At 37.5% G+C, this 19,195-nt stretch overlaps 3 protein-coding genes and 1 long non-coding RNA gene across 9 annotated transcripts in view; 2 read left to right on the top strand and 2 right to left on the bottom strand.

Moving 5' to 3' along the window:
• The window catches only part of LOC105692523 (phosphoinositide 3-kinase adapter protein 1), a 47,530-nt gene extending 36,473 nt beyond the window's left edge, over positions 1-11,057 (bottom strand). The window contains exon 1 of one of the 2 annotated variants that reach the window (XM_048656771.1): positions 10,178-11,057. The gene's annotated coding sequence lies outside the window, so the exon portion shown is untranslated. Of the gene's footprint in view, positions 1-296; positions 428-10,177 lie in introns of those variants that run through there. The other variant, XM_048656770.1, reaches the window with a different exon arrangement.
• On the top strand, positions 3,767-9,591 carry LOC105693062 (J domain-containing protein). The gene is made up of 4 exons (XM_012412730.3): positions 3,767-4,142; positions 5,810-5,911; positions 6,164-6,280; positions 7,161-9,591. Exons 1-4 carry the CDS (start codon positions 4,056-4,058, stop codon positions 7,371-7,373), a joined length of 519 nt encoding a protein of 172 aa, XP_012268153.1. The 5' UTR covers positions 3,767-4,055; the 3' UTR covers positions 7,374-9,591.
• A 1,016-nt stretch (positions 11,058-12,073) lies between the features above and the next one.
• Positions 12,074-14,876, top strand: LOC125501349. The gene is made up of 3 exons (XR_007278905.1): positions 12,074-13,842; positions 13,904-14,152; positions 14,460-14,876. It is a non-coding gene; the product is annotated as an uncharacterized LOC125501349 (long non-coding RNA).
• Positions 14,715-19,195, bottom strand: part of LOC105693012 (prolyl 4-hydroxylase subunit alpha-1) — an 87,206-nt gene continuing 82,725 nt past the window's right edge. For all 5 annotated transcript variants that reach the window (XM_012412639.3, XM_048656779.1, XM_012412640.3 and 2 more), the window contains one exon: positions 14,715-18,978. In XM_012412639.3, coding sequence (XP_012268062.1) covers positions 18,884-18,978 — 95 coding nt within the window. In that variant the 3' untranslated portion in view covers positions 14,715-18,883. The remainder of the gene's footprint in view (positions 18,979-19,195) is intronic.

Genomic DNA, 19,195 nt, shown 5'->3' with positions numbered 1-19,195 from the left:
TCGCCTCCATATAGCGTTGAAGAGCACAGAGAAAGAGGGAGAGAAAAATAGGGAGCACAGAAAGTCTGGTTTGGTTCGCCTGTCAGTTTGGGTCTATTAATATACTCGGTGGGCTGGAATACCTAATGAAACGAATATTCGTACGTGGATTTTCTAAGCGATCGTAAAAATGCGATTTTATGTTTTCAGGGAACAAACGAACGCGGTACAATGAGAAAATCTCCACTCCGATTCTCGCGACTGGAAAAAAAAGCGAAAACAAAACTTCGATGCGGAAAATAATCGGGGTAGCTCACCGAATCAATCGCAGAGTACATTCGTCGCTTCCGTTCCAGGATGTAGATTACAGGTCACACTCGATACCCGCAAATCATCGTCGTCGCAACGACGTCACCGAATTTTCTTTTGCGTCCACCTCGTGCGAAACGTATCTCTGTATCGTTAACGGGATTTGGCGTTTCCGCTCGCTATTTTTTTCTCCTCCTTTTTTCACACTCTGCGGTCGTTCAGATTTCGGGAGACTCGTTCGGATACGGGAGGCGACCGGGAGCTCGACGTTTGGTCACGATCGACGATTTTTGAATTCCCAAAAAAAAACAACAAAATCAAAAAAAAAAAAAAAAACAAACGCGCGGCTGACAGCTCACGCTGGCGTTTCTCCTCGACTCGGAGCGGGTACGCGATCGCGAGTAAAATCGTAGAGTGGAGTCGGATCTCAGCGCGTACAGCTCGCGACCCCGCGACGCGACGTACTGACAGAGCTTTTGCCTCGCCATGCGACTCGACCACGTGACTATAGGCTCCGCAGTCTCCGATCGTCTCTGGTGTTTAGGGCACCCGTCGAGACACCCGCGCATCTGGCATCTAAAAGAAACGCTGCCCGAAAGCCTGAAAGCCTTATGGTTTGCTTGCCTCGTGCCCTGCCTGCTGCTGCTGCTGCTGCTGCTGCTTCTGTGTCGTTTCTCATCGAGACACATGTTATTTCCATACGTATAGGTATCCCCTCTGCTTGGCTATATCTATACATATGTATACATATATCTGGGCACGCAGTAACGTTGTTATGAATTTTCCTCAGTCGGAGTAATTGAACGTTTTTCTTTTGTCACCTGCGCAGCGCCCGTTGATTTTTATCGTTTATTGAAATCACGTCGTCTTTGAACGAAACTAGTAACGACAATGAACAAATACAAGGAGTTCAGGCCGAATATAGATCAGTAAATGAGTGCAACACGGGCGGATCATATGAGCAAACAAGATCCGAACAACAAAAAGGACAACGATAAAATCGTGTAGATATACATGTACTCGCAAGTTAATGGTGAAAATGAAGGAGTGCAAAGGATTTTAAAATTAGCGGAACGATGAGGCAAAGAACTTTCGTAGGAACTTAATTTCGAAACAATCTATATAGGAAACAAGTCCGTCTCAAAATACGGGATTTCCAAATTTGGACGGTTCGATAAAAAAGAATTTTTCAGGATATCACAGCGGGCGTCTAATCTACTTAAAAAAAAAAATTCTCTACCCTCTACGCGTTGACTTCAGGACTTGTTCGATTCTATGTCCGACTCGACCGGACTATATGAACAAGACGAGACGTATGAATGAAACGATCGTGCAAACGATATGGGAACCGAAATTTTTTAATTTTTGAAAAAGTCAATTTGCTTATTTTTACCGATTTGATTCGTTGGTCGTCGACTGTTTCTACGTGAAATTTGCAGTTGAAGTGACATATACATACATGCACATGACACGCAGAGCCACCAAGTTTGGGGATTTAAATCCGATTTTAAAAACCTAACCCAACCAATTGTAGTGAACTACCTGCGGTTATTCGAACCCCCTGACAAAAAAAAAAAAAAAAAAATGAAAAAAATGATCGCATCCATCGGCGCTGCGGCCCTTTGGTCACCCGATCACTCCATTCACGTAAAATTTACTCGATTAAGGGCGTCGGAAATTCGCAACCCTTTGAAAGGTGACTCCCTGTACTCTACATCTGATGTGTGCGCGATTGATACCCGTTTTAAACGTTCCGTTCAAATATCTTGCCGACAAAAACAGATGTGAGAAAAGTTTGGAGGAAAAATTGTGCGATATACTCGGATGACAGAATCACACCAATTTTTTTCACAGTATGCGTCAATTTCCAGAATTTTTACCACGTGCACGCTATTTTGATAAAAAAAAAGAATCGGTACGCTTCGGGCGAGAATTACGTAATTGACGTCACTTCGATAAAAACGATCCAAACAAATCAAACGACCGATAGCGAATGAAGATCCTCGTTTAGCTTCGACCGTCCTGAAAAATTAAACGAGGTGGAATGGAACGGAATGCGCCTGAAATCGGATCGAATCACGCGATTCAAAAATGTAGAATAAAACAGGACGGATCGATCGATCGTCATACTTTTGTCGCTAGACCGCATAGATGTAACGATGTGAGTGAAACTACATGCTTTCCATGTTGCGCCATTTTCGGTGACATCACTGGTCACACACGTGATGGTGTCACAAGGTATCAGAAAATTTTTCCACGCATGTGGAGTAATTTCCGAGTGCTTTACTAGTAATTCCAAAGGGGGGAAATCCGAACCGAAATCCAACAAAATTATCGAAATTTAAATTAGGCGGTAGTCGGGTAGCAAAGACCATTGGATGAAAGTTAAAAATAGGCAAGCGTGTTTGTATTTTTTGGCAATCCTTACAGACAATAATTTCTTTTCTCTCTGCACCGTAAGGAGTTGCACTTTAGTTCGAAGAGGGCTGTAGAAAAAGGCGCGGCCGAGAAGGTCACCAAAACTGAGGGTTGCAGGGAACGAAAAGGGGAGTGAGAAAAAAAAAGGACGAGGGATAGGAACACGTGTTACTCAAGTGTCAAACTTGCGAGACAAATCACTTTATATAACGTTCGTATAGAGCGATGAAAAAAGTATGTAGTGACCATGTATTGAAGCCTTCGCAAGCTACGTTGCCATATTTTTACATGGTTATGAAACAACCCACACCGTGATAACATCCAACATTAGTAGTAACAACTCTTAACCAAGTAATGCAGCCAAAGGTGGACTCGTCCATTGGACAATGAACGATTTGAACAAAGGTGTGATGTTCAATGTGAAAATAGTGAATAGTATCAGCGTCTGGGAATGGGTATCCGAAGTATGCAGCTGTTGAAATGATTTTACGATATCCAATACACCGAACAGCGAGGTCCAATTTAACGACATATGTATACATATGTATATGTATGCTTGCCGGCAACTCGTAGTGCTTGGCATTATTATTTTAATTTCACCGCAAATACTGGCGGAAGGATTTCAAATTTGGTACTTGGTCGGGTATTTTTACATTCACAATGTTTTTGCCTAATTATTAGGATTCAAATGCGCCGTCGCGCTATACCCACGTCTTCAATCTATATGAAAGTTCAGAGAACGATTCACCAAATGCAAATAATTAACGTTCCGCAGGTAAACGAGTACAATTTATGTTAACCGATGATAAAATCGAGAAACTAATCGTTGCGGTACAGGGGGAGGTGTTCTTTAATTTTTAGCGGATGTCAATCGTAGTCGCGTTGTTCGCGGTTACGGAAACGAAATGTTCGTCTAACATAAGAAACATGGAAGGGAGCGATAACCACGCGGTAGCGTGATCGAGATAAGGATTGACATAAACCGGACAAGGTTGTTCGGTCGTGAGAAGGAGAGAAAGTCTAGAGCTTGGAGCTCGCATTGGCGACGTCGCTACTATCCAACAAACGCGAGTCGAGGTAGAATCGCAACGGAGCGAACTAACTAACTGCGCAGCTGCTTCATGTTTCAAGGAGGAGTTGCAAACGGCGAACAGCGCGAGCGCCGATGATATCCAGGGCGTCCCGACGCCTGGAGGGCTTTTTCTAGGCCACGGTAGCTCATTCACAATTTTGGATTCGCTCGCCAAGGCAACAGGTGCAAATAAAGCCATAACATTGAGCATTGCAATAGTCGCTGATACCACGGGTTATACATTGGTGATATCGTTTTGTCAAATTTTATTATAAATATGAGTGCCGTCGACGACATATTGAATTACACAGCCAAGAAAGATGACGATCTTTACGCACTTTTGGGCTGCGACGAATCCGCAACTGTAAGTTTAATTACTTTACATATGACACTGACAACTTCCACACGGTTTGAAAACAAGTGCCTACCATTGTTTTTGATCCGCGTCTAGAAATTCACAGATTCTTTTAGCGCCTCATTCAAGATGAGCTCATCTTGTGGCATCGGTGCACGGAGATCATTTGCTGAATTTTTTTAATGACAGCCAATTGCAATCCGTTGGAATATCCTTAGTTTTTTATTTTTCGTGGTAGGATTTTTTTTAATATATGAAGTTCAATGTTCATCGACGCGTTACGTTATTCGCGGGATTTCACTCTCAATTCAACGCTGGTGCCTCTGGTGCAGACATTTTTCGCGGTTAAATTCTTGATTCAAATTATATTCGATGTATAATCCGTTCTACGTAATTTGGCTTTGAATTCGAACAACTTTTTGTACTTCTGAAATCCCTCGTCACGTTTTTGATTTTATTTCTTTTTGTTCGCTCGGCTCTCGCCATTCCATGAAATTCTTGGTGTATCCCGTTGAAGTAATAATTTTTTGGTTTTTTGAATAAAATTCGTATATGAAATTTTCTCGACTTGGTAATCCCCAAGTTGTGGTGAATTTAAATTTGTGACTGACAATGAATCCTACGGGCAAAAGTTTATTGAATGAAAAAAGGTTGGAGGCAAATTCGGATCAAGTTTTGCACCAATGACCGAAGCTCATTTTGACAGAAATTTTGCGACAACCTATACATCTACTCTAGAATTAGCCTGTCAGAATTGTAAAATTCAGCAAGTTAATCATCACAACTTTTATCTGCTCTTTGGGTTATCATGTTTTAATCTCGGTTTTAATATAAAGTCAGAACATATTGGGACAATTCGTGGAAACTAGACACTCCGTACGCCTGATTAGCGTTAAGTTAACGTGCGCGGCGTATGAAGTGGCCAGTTTCCACATACCTATTCCCCTTGTGTACCATAGAAAATCGCCCCAGTTTTGGTCGTTTTAGTTCGGAGCTCGGAGTAATTTCGTTTATCCTTTCTTCATTATCAACATACCTCGTAACCTGTATAATTACAATATCGTTCAAAGTGTACCAACTAAAATAGTCGATCACGAACGGGGCAACTCTTAGCCTGATAGTCATATTTTAATCGCGAATCAAGTTAACGCGTAACCTCAGCTGACCCGAAGCCATTTAATTTGTTTGTATATCTGACGCTAGGAACACCCAAAATTCGCGAATTGCTTCCGCTCTTCAATGTGGTAAGAGTGGGAATATTTCTTTGGCATCCGGCAGGCCCGCGTGTGTGCGTTGAAGAAAAACAAAAAATGTTTAAAAAAATGACGAAATATTTAGTTACTGCAAGTAATTCATTCGATCAATAAAGGGTATAGGTACGTATATCCAGCTAGCTCGCTATTGCGGAATAACAAATCTGCGCGGGAACATAGATGTTATATAGATGAACGATCAATAAAAATAAGTAAATAAGAGAAAAAAAACGTATAAAATAAAAGTAGAGAAACATGAGTGATCGCTTATTATTATTATCTAGTATAAAATTCGTGGATTTTATATATGCTATAAACGGGAATACTTTGGTCATTGATCGGCGTAAGAACGCAGATTGATAATACATTTACCGTATATATACATGTATATACCTATGGTACAGAGTTTCGTGTCTTTTGTAGGTTGAACAAATCACGGCCGAATACAAAGCTCTGGCTCTTCAATATCATCCCGACAAAAACGAGGGAAACAAAGAAGCTGAAACAAAATTTCAGCAACTCAAGGTGGATTATTATACATTACTCGCAATCAGAATATGATATATTTAGGCAATTGGTAGATAGATATGTATTACATATGATATGTATATCGCACTACGTGTCCATACAAGTAGACACAAGTGTCATTCACCGATTGATTTCGTGTCTGAAAACTGATCGCGACAGCGCGATTTTCGAATCAGACGTGAAGCTCTGGTTGAAACTGTCACCGACGTTTGTACGAAATTAAAAACATATCCCTTTTAATTCAAACAGAACGCTAAGGAAACTTTGTGCGATCCTGAGAAACGACTCAACTACGACAAATGGCGAAACAGCGGAATTTCTATCAGCTACCAACATTGGCTCGGAATGAAGGAACACGTTCATCAAGTAAGTGGTTTCCTGCTTCATGAATTTTCTCGCAATACAATTCCCTCTTGCTTTGAATACTTTTTTCTGCTCGTTTTTTTTTCAAACCCACCACCACAGATCGGCAAAAAAAATTCTCATTTTCCATTTTTCCATTTTTTCAATTCATGTAGTTTATATTGAAAAATTTTCAATTGTATTGAAACTAAAAAATTAAATTTGAAAAATGGAAAATTTCTATTTTTTCCATTTTTCATTAATCGAAAAACGCATAATTTTTTTTTATAATAATAATAATTTATAATAATATTAAAGTATAGTTTGAGCTTCCTAAGCTCAAAAATCTGACAATTATTTTAAAAAACACTATTTTTAAATATTTAAAATGCGACATCTCCCTAAATGTGAATTTTCATAATTGTATAAAATTGTTGTTGAAAAAAATTCAATTACCAGTGATGATTATTGTGATAATAAGATATTCTTTAATGATGATAATAATGATTACTTTTATAATCAAAATTATTATAAAAAAAAATTATGCGTTTTTCGATTAATGAAAAATGGAAAAATATAAATTTCCAACTAAAAATGAAATGAAAAATTTTTCAAATTGAATTTTTTAGTTCCAATAAAATTGAAAATTTGTCAATATAAATTACATGAATTGAAAAAATGAAACAATGGAATATGAGAATTTTTTTTTACCGATTTCTGCCCACCACAAACAAAAAAAGACAAATTTGTATCATACAGTGTGTACAGAAACTGGTATACCTAGTTGTTCGAAAATTGAAAAGAGAAAAAAAAAATTTCACCGTCGAAGTAAATGAAAAAAAAATTGTCGATGAAATATAAAAGAGAACAATAAATAAAAATGAATAATAATCTACAAAAACAGTCGATGCACTGGAGTACGCCGAAGACAAAAGATCGCATGTTGCCGGATGCAGCGGGTGGTTCTCCGGGACATGTTCGAGGTCAACCAGCCAACGCTCATCGTCGAGCTTCCGAGGGTGGTGCAAACATTCATTACGGTGCTCGTCATGACGTCAATTGGGATACCCAACCGCAAAGCGAGGTGATAAACAAGTTCCGCAATTACGAAATTTAAAGAGGGAAACGAACGACAATGGAAAAGAGTAAACGAATGAAAAACCGTACGCCGAAAAAAAAACAAACAAACAAAAGAAGGAGAAACAAAAGCACCGGCAGCTATGTCCGATTACCCCGCAAGTATTCCGAACATGAAAATGTGACCATATCCTTCGTGACTGTCACCTAAAATCTAAAATCAATCAACAATCCGTAATGCATTGACTCGCATAAATTTTTCCCGTAAATTTTCTTTCCACCAGACCAATGAAACTCGGAACAAAGCGAGAAAGAATCATCGTGCCAAACTTTGTCCCCATCACGCTCCATATAAATGGTGCGATAATAGAGAAATGTGTAAATGATTCATGATCGACGGTTATGATTATTACGATGACGATGATAATTGTAATGGTTATTATTGTTATTACTTTAATAATATCGTCTAGATAATGGAGAAATACACAGTCTGTGCAGCAGTAAATTCCTTCCATTCGCTCCATCCCTTCTCAAATCCAATTTTCGCGAATGTATAGAGTTCCGGAGTACGCATGATATAAAATTTCAACGATGGGATGGTACAAATATGGAACGTATGCATTTATAGGTATAACAACGTATACATTCGTACGTACGTCTGTCGTCTTATCTCGAGTATGGAAAGGAGAAATTTCGGGGTTGCCCTAAAAATAATAGTTGTAATATTAGTATGTGTATAATGTGTACCATGAAAAATATTATCATCAATCACGTGACATATATATATATATTATATATTATATACAAATACATACGTATGTATATTTATATATATATACACTACAGTATATCTAAATGGAGACGTATAAATATCTATTGTATATGTACGAAATATTCAGAATTAACAATTATTATTGTTGGACAATTAACGATCGATCGATGTTACCCCATAACTCCGATAAAACTGTGTCACTTACGTCCCTCGAAAAAATAGGTACATTATATTAAAACGTTATCGTCACGAAAGGAATGAAGAAAAAAAGAAAATAACTATACGTATACATATATAGAATAATATAAGAGCTGACCATATCCCCGGGAAATTTGCGTCGACAATTTTTAATAGAATAATTTGTTCGTTAAAAATATTGTTTTTACCATCCCTTACCCTCCCATGATTCCGTAATAATTACCGATTGTCCCCGATTTAATATCGATTTCTCTGACCGCCGCGCGTCGCGTCGGTTCGAAAACGACCAATTCTCACGTTCGACAATCTCATTTAATTACATATTATACACGCAGATTATATTTATATATTTATGTATATTTACCATTTATATTATGAATATTATACTTATACACCCGATGCATTAGCTTATATATTCCGATTTTGAAAAAATCTGCAACCGCGGATTAATTCGATGTATTTTATTGCATAGAGATTTATGCCTTGCGATGGTCCAATGTCACATTCCATTTTCTCATCAATTGTCCTTATTATTTATTGTTTATTAGACGATAATCAGACCCGTTGAACAACATTGTTATTGTATGTGATAGAGATATATATGTATAATACAAATATATAGTTTATATAAATTTATGAATTTTTATTGTTTAAATCTGTGATCTCAATCGGTAAGAATATTTTTATCGCGTATGTATTTACTGATTTAAGAACAAAATTAAATACATGTATAAATATTGAATAATAAAGATTAAAGAAAAAAAAACATAGAAAAAGGAAAGTTGCTGAGAATCAATAGTAAATGAAGGGGAAAAAATGATACTTTTAGTTTCGACAAGCACTGATTCCTGATGACGATGAAGCCTAGGAAGGCGTATTTAACCAACTGGATTTTTATTTATCATTTTGCAACGTACAGGCATTTTGAAAATGAAATAAAAAAATCATACCTTACATCAATAGCGTTGATAATTATTATTGATAACGTCGAAACGTCTAACGCAAATCATGAACGTATATTCTTTTCAATCTTATTATCGAAACAGCGTACGAAGAAATCTACTACAAAGCGACTTGCTAGACGTACACTATACGTATGGAAAAAAATTCACAAATCTGCGGAAACTGTACGTACCTTTATTTCGTTATATTCATTCGTTTATCGTTCCGTTTGCATAAAGATGAACAGTAGTAGTCGCAAAAAAAATAACGTGCATATAGATATATATATGTATATACACACATGTATCTATATGCACACGTGTACTTTTTTTTTTTTTTTTTTTTTGAAATACAAAATACTTATAATAATCATTATGCGTATAACATGTAACAACATGGACGAGATGTCGCGTAATATTTGACGTTAGTGTTAACACCGTAATGTATGCACATGTACTATAATACATAGCCATATCATTTAATAAACGTGTTAATAAAATGCAGCGACGTTAATCTGATAATCATATGAATCGTATACTGCGCACGTTATTTCGTACCTACCCTCCCTGCTATTTTATATCTTGATAACGGCAGAGAATTACGGGATAAACTTAGAAAAATTGAAGGGGTCATTCTCTCGCCTCGGGCGAATGATCAAAGCCCACGAAAATTAAGAAAAAAGGGAGTCCCTAATAAAAATATCCAAGACGGGATGAACCGCCTGATGAGATATTCTGAAAATGGGGTTTTATGGGAAGAAATTTTCTGGACATTGCTCACTTCGTTATCGGAATGCTATTCGCACCTCCTCTCACTTCACGAGTGAGTGAGCCGTTGGTAGAACGTCCGTCACATTTTTCTCACCTTTTATGTTCACAAGTAGTATACTTATTGTTAGAGTATGCTCAACAAAGCAACAACACGCGTATTACCTCCGATGTACGATCCATTTCCACTTTTAAGGTTTCAAGGTCAACGTGAAATATAACGGTTCTCGTTCATCCGAGCAAAAACTGTTTCAAGAGCTCATAACTGCGTAGACGTGTACGTCTAATACACACTCGCGATGCAGGTGGGAAGAAAAATAATTCCAAGAAATGAAACGATTATAAAAATTATAATAACTACAATTTTCCTTCTCCCGCTTCTCCTGTGTTACGTATGTATGTATACGAGCTATTGTATACTTCTGACAACTATACTCTTCCGAGAGTTCGGAAACTCGTATGACAAGACACCGCCCGTAACTGTCCACTGTGCGATATAAACTCAATTATACGCAGTCTGTGCACTACCCAGCCAATATCGAGTATCAACTGACATTGTTCCGTCTCGAAACTTGAGTTCGATCACATCGCATTTCTCTACCAAATCTATTCAATCAACAATGCGTCTATATGGATTCGAACACTCAGAACGTAAAAACGATGGGGATATTTTATTTATACGTGCTGATATGCTGAATTTTTTTTGATATTCTTTGTCTCGCTTTTATTTTTATGACAATGAAACAAAAATTAAAAATGCCGAGGAATTTCAAAAAAAGGGGACTCATTGTTAATTTGATATTTCCCTTGCGTTATACAACAGAATATAATTTTGTTTCTGTTCCGAAAATTTCTCTCTCTTGATTTAATTATAACGCATCTTGAGATGAGAACACATGCGATTTAATTGATCACAAAATATGATTCTCATATGAAATCGTGTGAAATTTGCCTGTTTCGCCAACTTGTACTCTCCAAATTATAGAATATGATAATCAATGAATAAAAAATGGGAAAATAATCATAACAACAAGGATGTTATATTATGAAATGCGAAATATGATATTTGTATGTATAAAGTCGGTTGATTGAATAAATCCGTCATAATGATTTGCTCCAATTCAGAGGAGTTATTGAATGCAGTGGGTATAGGTCACTCCGACTGTCCGCGGTGTGCAGAATTCAATTCTATCAAATTAAATTGAACCATTTCGAAACGACCTGCCCAGAGGTAAACGAGATTTTACATAGAACATAGCCTGATGTATTGTTCTCTGAATAATTGGACCCGGATTGACGATATTCGAGGTTCAAACGAGCCACGCAAAACGAAAGTTTATCTAAATTTCAACGACACCGTTCAACTCGAACATTTTGTACGTTTGGAATGAATTCGTGGTTCAATTTTCGAAGATCTTCGATCTCGCGCTGATTGGGTGCTGCGATACCGTCGTGAGGACGAAATACCTAACAAGTCGTAACGTTTCGAATTTCTACATTTCGTTTGATCGAGATCAGAAAAGTGAAGTTGTACCTTAGTGTAAATATTGAAGCAGTCAGGCGAAGAAGTTCGACCTTTAAACGCTTTAAAGTTGTACGTATATAATCCGTTATGATTTAAAAAGCCTTCGCTCTCGGGTTTTGAAAACTTCTAAAAGCCGTATGTCAGATAATTTTTTACGTACCCGAGCATCGGCTTCGCCCTGCAAAACAGCGTGGGTGTTTCATAGTTTTTTTTTGTATTCGCCTTGTTTTACATTTTTTTTCCTGTTTTCTCATCAAGCTTTGTTCGGAGAGAAAATGGCTGGGGGTGTAATACGGGCTCGTGTTTCTGCTGATAAAGTTGAAACCAGCTGCTCAGAAAATGGTGAAAAGAGAAATTTATACTAAAACAACTCGATTGTTTCCCTCGCTGCGAACCCCGTGCAGAAATTCATTTTCCAAGCGCGATACGTCAACGAATTTCCAACGCGTATTATACAATGTAATGAAAAAGGTGAACCTGGCGAGGAATTTTATTTTTTTTTTTTGAAAACTAATCTGAGAAAAGTCTATTTCTACGCTTCTACGTCTTGTGTATAATTACGTCAGCGGCCCTATTGGCTTTCAATTTTCATCCATCACATCCGCACCACGTTCGATTTCCGCGTGTATTGGTGTTAACCTTGGTTTAGAATTCAGTTATCGCTCTTCGAATCAGGTGAATAAAAATATGAAATACTCGGTATAGAGCGTTGACTGTATACGACGAGCCGCAGGGGGTTGCAAATTTGGGACCCCTTCCGACTCGGGTAAATACCCGAACAATGCTGAATGGGCGCATGTTATCGGGCGCTGGAGTCTCCGAGCACGTCCCCCAGCACGTTTCGGGATCCTAAAACAATTTACGACGATAATGAAAATAATGATAATAACCCAACCTAACCTAGAACCACGTTGCGAATCCTTCGTCAATCAATATCCTTGAATATAATCGCGACTTCCTGCCGCGGCCGGGAAAACTCGCTCGAAATAATCCCTGATCCATTTTATCGGAATATATGAATACCTGAAAATTCTTAAAATCCATTTTTGACATTCTATGTAGAATTTTACATTCTCCACGGCGATTCTTTCAGCTCATATCGTTAAATAATATGCTGCGGTGCAGACTTCAAGCGCAATAAGGGTTGCGCTTTGTGTTGCGGTATATTCGAGTAAACTGAAGATTTAGGTAGTTGAGCCGGGCCGGGCGTTTTCTGGAGCCCGTTCTTCGATCGATGCGACCTACGGCATAGTTTGTGCCCACACATTGTACGTCATGTATACGTACGCACATGTATACATGCCACAGCCCCGCGCGATATACGCGACTCAAAGGCCAGAGGTAGTCTTGCAAAGCGAGTACCGGTGAGTACCGAGAGGCGCAACACGATAAGTTCAGCTATATACCTCGCGGCAATTCACTACGCTATAAAGACCATAGTATACGTATTTACACACCTGCCTTCCTTTCATGCACCCTCAAGTTTTTTGTACACCGCGTTCGTGACAACCGCCGCTTAGATTTCTCTTGAATAAAAGGTCCTCTCGGGTGGCTCTCATGTCTCCTTATTTTACCGTATAGCAGTCGTATTAACGTTTCGAGCTACTCTATGTACTATTAGGAACATGGAAATCTGGTCGAAAATGTCATTCATACCGTGGCTGGTAACGTCGTATGTGGAACGGTTCTTCTACTTCTAGGGGAATGTAAATTGAAAAAAATAGTAAGTCATTCGTTACAATATGTGGATCACGTAATCAGCGACGTCCAGACTAACAAACCAACGTCGAAAGCCGAGCTTATTTTCCCGGCGGACATTGCAGAGTTTTGATTTCAACTGGCAATGAGAAGAAACTACAGAAATTGTTTCGGCAGAGCGATCATTCGTTTATGTTCGACTTCGATTCGGGACTGATTATTTCTAGGATCACAAGTTCGAACGGGGCGGTCTTCTGCCGCCCGTTTGTATCAACGGAGTATGACGAAGAAACATAAAGATTGGCGGCGCTTCCGTACAGCAAAACTGTTCATGAGTGAAAGCTGAACCAAAAATTCCGTCAGTTCGATCGATTGCTGGGATGATGCGGCGCGTAATAATCGGCTTCAAAGGATTTCGCCCTTCCAATCGAATAAACAAACGGGCCGAGCGAAGAAAATGGCGTATGTATAGGAAACTGTGGACCTCTCCGCTTTGTAGTTTGTATCGTACGTCACGATAGAAGCTCCTGCACCTGCGCACTGGCAAAGCTCACTCTTCAAACGCCTCGGCATTGAACTCGTTGCATCGTAAAACTTCAATTATCAGGTAAAACAATCCTTCCTAATGACACAATGTATGTACTTCGCTTACTTTTCGGGGGCACAAGCTGCTTCAGGTAAGGGTGGGGGAAATCGACTACTGAGAAAAAATTGTGAAAAAACAGCGACCACAAAAACTATAATTTTCAAGAAAATGTGTTATAGCGTTTTGCCGCTATTCATCAGCTTCATCGTCTAGAATTTGGGCGCCAAATACTAAAACCAATTGGTTAAAAAAGTATTGGACTCTGAAAAAGCGGACGGAGTTTAGCAATTTGCTGGAGTTTTCACAAATTCTGGGATAAGTCCTACTGATTGTAAGCAAAAAATATTGAGTAACTTGCATACTGAAAATACATCTGAATTATTTAATCCAAAAAAAAAAAGAAGTTGATGTCTGTACCGCAGGCCGCTTGTTGTTTTTATTTGTGCACAAAGCCTACTCAATGAAGCGAGTGTTGTTATTTTATTTTAATAGATTATTTCTTTATTTTCGATTTATCATTCATTTATGAGTATAGTAAATAGCTATCTGCGAGGTTTCGGTGCCACGTTACATTGCATAATTCGTAAACGAGTCACCTATAAGTGGTTTTGTTGATTCGAATGTAATTATGATTGCAGGGAAATGTTGGATGAAATCAATCACCTAAAAAGTCGAATGAAATTTATAATATGAGTTGGCGAAAATTTCCAATTGAGAAGACCAATTTTAGTTGGAGATTTCAGGTGTACGTACATCAATCGCTAACCGTGTGCGTGACTGATATATGCTCGCTGATTGTTCAACTATTTTCAGTTCGAGTATCGCAGTAGCTCGAAGACCATAAGGTTTTCAGACACGGTGAAGTTATTTGTAAAAGATTATTATAGCTGAACTGTAATTTGAAAATGTTTATTTATCGATGTGTTGTATGTATAATATTGCTAGGATGAGTTTATTCTATAAACGATTATGATGTCAATTAAATTATCCCTATTAAATACTTACAGCGATTTTTGAACAGTAATATTATATATATATATTGAACTCTATCGTATGATATACGAATAATCCATACGTAATGAACTATCCATTGAATTTACATATTTTTCTTTTTCAATTTTAATGCTACGAATTTTCTAATAATTAACTATTATTTATTTTGCATTATGTAGTAATACGAATAGTTTTCGCCATCGTCTTTTATTCTATGATAACAACGTGCCGGGCGAAGCGTAAACCGCCAACAATTTCACAGATTTCTCTTTTATTTTTACCCCCGATTATAGATTTTTCGTTCTATTGAAGTCATATTACTAAAGTGCAAATTTTGCACTTGTTCATTGGAGTGAAGATTTACATTTCAAAATCGGTCAATGAGTGACACAGTAAACAAATTCATTCGTGATTTGCAATTGGAATTTCCATGGATGATATCTCCAGCTACAGATCTACGGTTAATTTTTTTTTCCATGTATAAATTTTTTCAGCAAAACTTTTATACACATAAAATTTACCGTTAAATTTTACTTAATTTTTAAATATTGCGATGAGTTGTACATGATATTGTAGTTAATTTTGAATTGTGGGACACTGGTTCATTTAATAGATTTGTGACGCAGACAAAATTTTGTTAAATCCAGTTTGACATTCTACGTAAGTTTTTGGATCTCGGGTTTCAATTCTCAAATTTTTTCCATCTCGACTCTTTTAGCTATTCGGGGGAAAATGTCACTGAAATGTCAATGTAAATCCATGATACTCTTCTACAGTACCTTTTATTCAGCAGAACGGTAAGATCTGTATCTTTTAATCACATGGTTCAGCATGCACAAGGTTTTGTAGCATGACTGACTTCACGATTTTAACTAATTTCAACTAGAAAAGTTCTTGGCTTTCGAAAATGTTTTCAATTCGATTCAGATATCGGATGTATATTCTAACGTGAAAACTATTCAGTTGTTAGAATGTCACATAAGTTTGGTTCGGTATTGAAAAAATGTGAATTCTTACGTTACAAGTGAAAATATCATAAGACAGCAGAAATCAAATTCAATAACATCGAAGTACAGAAAGTTATGTAAATTCGGAAACGTCACTGGTGCTTCTGAAAAAAATAATCGTGCAATTCGAATCCATAGTGATAACTCACTCATAATCATTATATTATAATATGGAACATTCCACGTGAAAATCAAGACGTTTTAAATTACTGGTCTCCGATTGCCTCCGAAAATTTATTGAACATATTTTTTTCTAACCAGAACACACACCCGAAAGCATTTTTTAGTCAAAAAACTTCAAACAATTTTTAAAAAACCTACAATTTTGATTTCAAATTTTTGTCCCAAAAAAAAAAAAGAAAAAAAAATTGTCGGAAAAGACGAAACTTTTGAGACCAGAATCGAATTACGAGCTCGATTCTACGAGCTCTCATTCACGAATTTGTGAAATTTGATTGCATTTTTTCACTTGAAATATATTGAACTTTAAATAAAATCTGCAGTATGGGGGGCTTGCCACGTCAGACGGGCTACTTTTTCCAAAATATTTTTTGAACTTTATAAAACTTTTGCGACGTCTTGAGGGGTCACAGAAACCACGGTATAGGGAATATAGTATGGTATAGTGCTCAGCACACTCATTAACGTCAAAAGTCGAAATTTCCAAAAGCTACGGTTTATAAACGAATCCATGACCATGAAAACACGTCTTGAAAATTTCAATTCCACCTTGCCCGAAACTCTTCATGTTTGACAAATTATTCGACATTTTGAAAAATGAGTTCGTTGCCTCTAATTTAACCCTTGTAAACTTTAAAATGGGGCGAGAATCCGTCCTATGTCAAAATTTATTTGTTGTTCCAACATGTGATGATTAGATCGAACTTGAGAGACGTTTTGTTTGTTCAAATTTTTTGTTATTGAACCGATTAATATTGCTAGGGATGACGCATTTGTAAAAATTATTCCAAGACTTTTTTTTCATTTAAATTGAAATTTACCAAGCCAAAAAAACGCCCGGCCTATAAAGAGCTTTGGATTTGTCTCAGAAATTCGGACCGGAATTATAAACAATGTTTTTTAACAAATTTTCTGTAGTATAATAAGCCATTAGCCAATACACGGAAAACAAATCGATTCAAAATTTTTCATTTACACTCGGTAACTCTGATTCGGAACCAAAGGCCCATGCTTTAGTATGGCAAAACGAGTCATAATTTAATTCCCTGGGTACCCATTCAATTGCTGAGAATCGCTTATTTACTTTCTAAATTTGTTACATAGAATTTCGCAGAAATGTCATTGTAAAGGGATGCCGCCGAACAGGTGGAATCTAAAGATTAGTTTATGAAATGTGATCAAGATCTTTATCAGACGATGACAGGTCGTCGTCTGCTAACAATTGCAGCAAACAAGAGTACAAAGAAAGGAATTTCACACCGCATCAACAATTAAAAATCCACAAATTATTCTTTAGTCCTGGACGTGCCGGCGCTCGAAATACCCGACGCATGTATCAAAATAGAATTTCGAGAAATGCGATACAGATATTCTTTTTTATGGGTGAGCCGAAGCTTGTTACTGATGGTACACCCGGTTAGGTCGCTGTTGAATCGCTTCGTACTTGGCCGGGGAGCGATTCAACATCAGCCTAACCGGACGAACCAACAGAGTGCATGAGCCTAATGAAATTTGTAAGTATTTTCTACTGCGAGAAATTAGTGATGCGGTACGCCACAGTGTGGCAGAAATACGAACCAGATCGTGAGCGCTCGAGCGCAGCCCGCTGAAATATGAAATTTCGAGGTACTCAACCTGCACTTACGTTTTCTATCATGTCTCGAGAACGAACGATCGGAATTTGACGATGGAATTGAAACTTTCAAGTCGTGTTTCCGTGGTCATAGTTTTTGTTTATAAATCGTAGCTTTTGGAAATCTTGACTTTCGCCATTAATGAGTGGTCCGGGCATGGATTTAGAGACCCCTCGGAGTCATCGAAAGTTTGATAAAATCGATTGATTTCTCGTATTTTTCATTAATATAGCGTCGGATTCGTTGACGCTAAAGCTGCAATCATTTCTTGTTCGAAAAGTTTGTCTCAAACTGAACATCTCATGTCTCATAATTTTCTCCCTAGAATGAGCTGTCATTGAAAAAACAAACATCAAAATTTTTGTTTTTGTAAAAATTGTGAGTTTTGAAAAATGTATAATCCAAAGATGAGAGCTCTCATTCCAAAATGCTTTCAGGTATGGGTTCTCCTTCAGAAAAGCTATGTTGACAAAAATTTTCAAAGCAATCGGAAACCAGAAAGTTGAAACGTCTTCGTTTTGACGTAGTATGCCCGATCTAATCATGATCAGTCATAGCGAGAATTAACTTCTGTTATACAATCTTGAATTCATGCGGAGTATTTTTAAAGTTTCAGTCCAATTCTTGCTACAAAAATTGCCAACAATGGCACAACAACTAGCCATATTTGGTAATCATTTACACCCCCTAATAAATCGCGACTCACATAGCATCTAATAATATCATAATATAAAAACTTTCCTCATTATTCGGTTGTGGTTAAACATAGTTTTTCACGTGTTACCCGCCCCCTATAAATATATTAAGTAACACGGATCTCGTCTCATATGCGTAAAAAACAAAACTATGAGATATCGAGCGGAGGCGCAAAAGTAGCAAAGAACCAGAAAAACAAACAAATGGCGAAGCGATTGGAGAAGAAAAATGATAGAGAGAATTAAAGACAAAATGCAACGTCATTTGTCTAGAGTCGGCTTCGAAGTAATAATCATAGACATTTTTTACCACACGTCAAGATGCGTGAGAATGCGTGATGCCGTAAATTAATCTTCAAATTCCAATCGCCAATGTCGTAAAAATAGCTGATCCTATCTAATGGGGAAAATAATAAGATGTGGCCATTGCTGTTTCGAAAAACGAATTTGTTGAATGTAATCGTGTTGACATTTGGTTCGAATCTGTCCATCTGCCGATCCAATACCAAACGCTCAATTATCTCACGATGCGAAATGATGAGCATTTATTCGGTTAATACATCCCACTGTCTGGGTCTGGTGCCTGGTTCTCCAGAGTACAAGGGCGCCGAAATTCTTGTCCTCTTTCATGCAACCATTTGTTCGCCACTAAAATAGTGAAAAAAAGGTTATTAATAGACAATTAACGTTCTACTTCAATTTCATTCAACTCTAGAACCCTCAAAAAATCTCCAAAGTGGCACCAAACTCTGTTTGGATTTAACTTTGTTTTCAAGACTTGAGTCATTTGTTTTTCAAATCGTAATTTTTGATCCACGTGGGAAAGAGGCAACCTTTTGTATGATTTTTCGTATGGGATATTGCC

The sequence above is a fragment of the Athalia rosae genome, chromosome 6 (assembly GCF_917208135.1).
Source record: "Athalia rosae chromosome 6, iyAthRosa1.1, whole genome shotgun sequence".
Taxonomy (NCBI): domain Eukaryota; kingdom Metazoa; phylum Arthropoda; class Insecta; order Hymenoptera; family Athaliidae; genus Athalia; species Athalia rosae.
This window is presented reverse-complemented; position numbering and strand designations above follow the sequence as displayed.

What these genes read in the sequence shown, in the direction of transcription:
- LOC105693062 (XM_012412730.3), top strand. Translation starts at nt 4,056, where the DNA reads ATGAGTGCCGTCGACGACATATTGAATTACACAGCCAAGAAAGATGAC. An exon ending in CAAAATTTCAGCAACTCAAG is followed by an intron (nt 5,912 to 6,163) that starts GTGGATTATTAT and finishes TAATTCAAACAG; the next exon opens with AACGCTAAGGAAACTTTGTG. An exon ending in TGAAGGAACACGTTCATCAA is followed by an intron (nt 6,281 to 7,160) that starts GTAAGTGGTTTC and finishes CTACAAAAACAG; the next exon opens with TCGATGCACTGGAGTACGCC.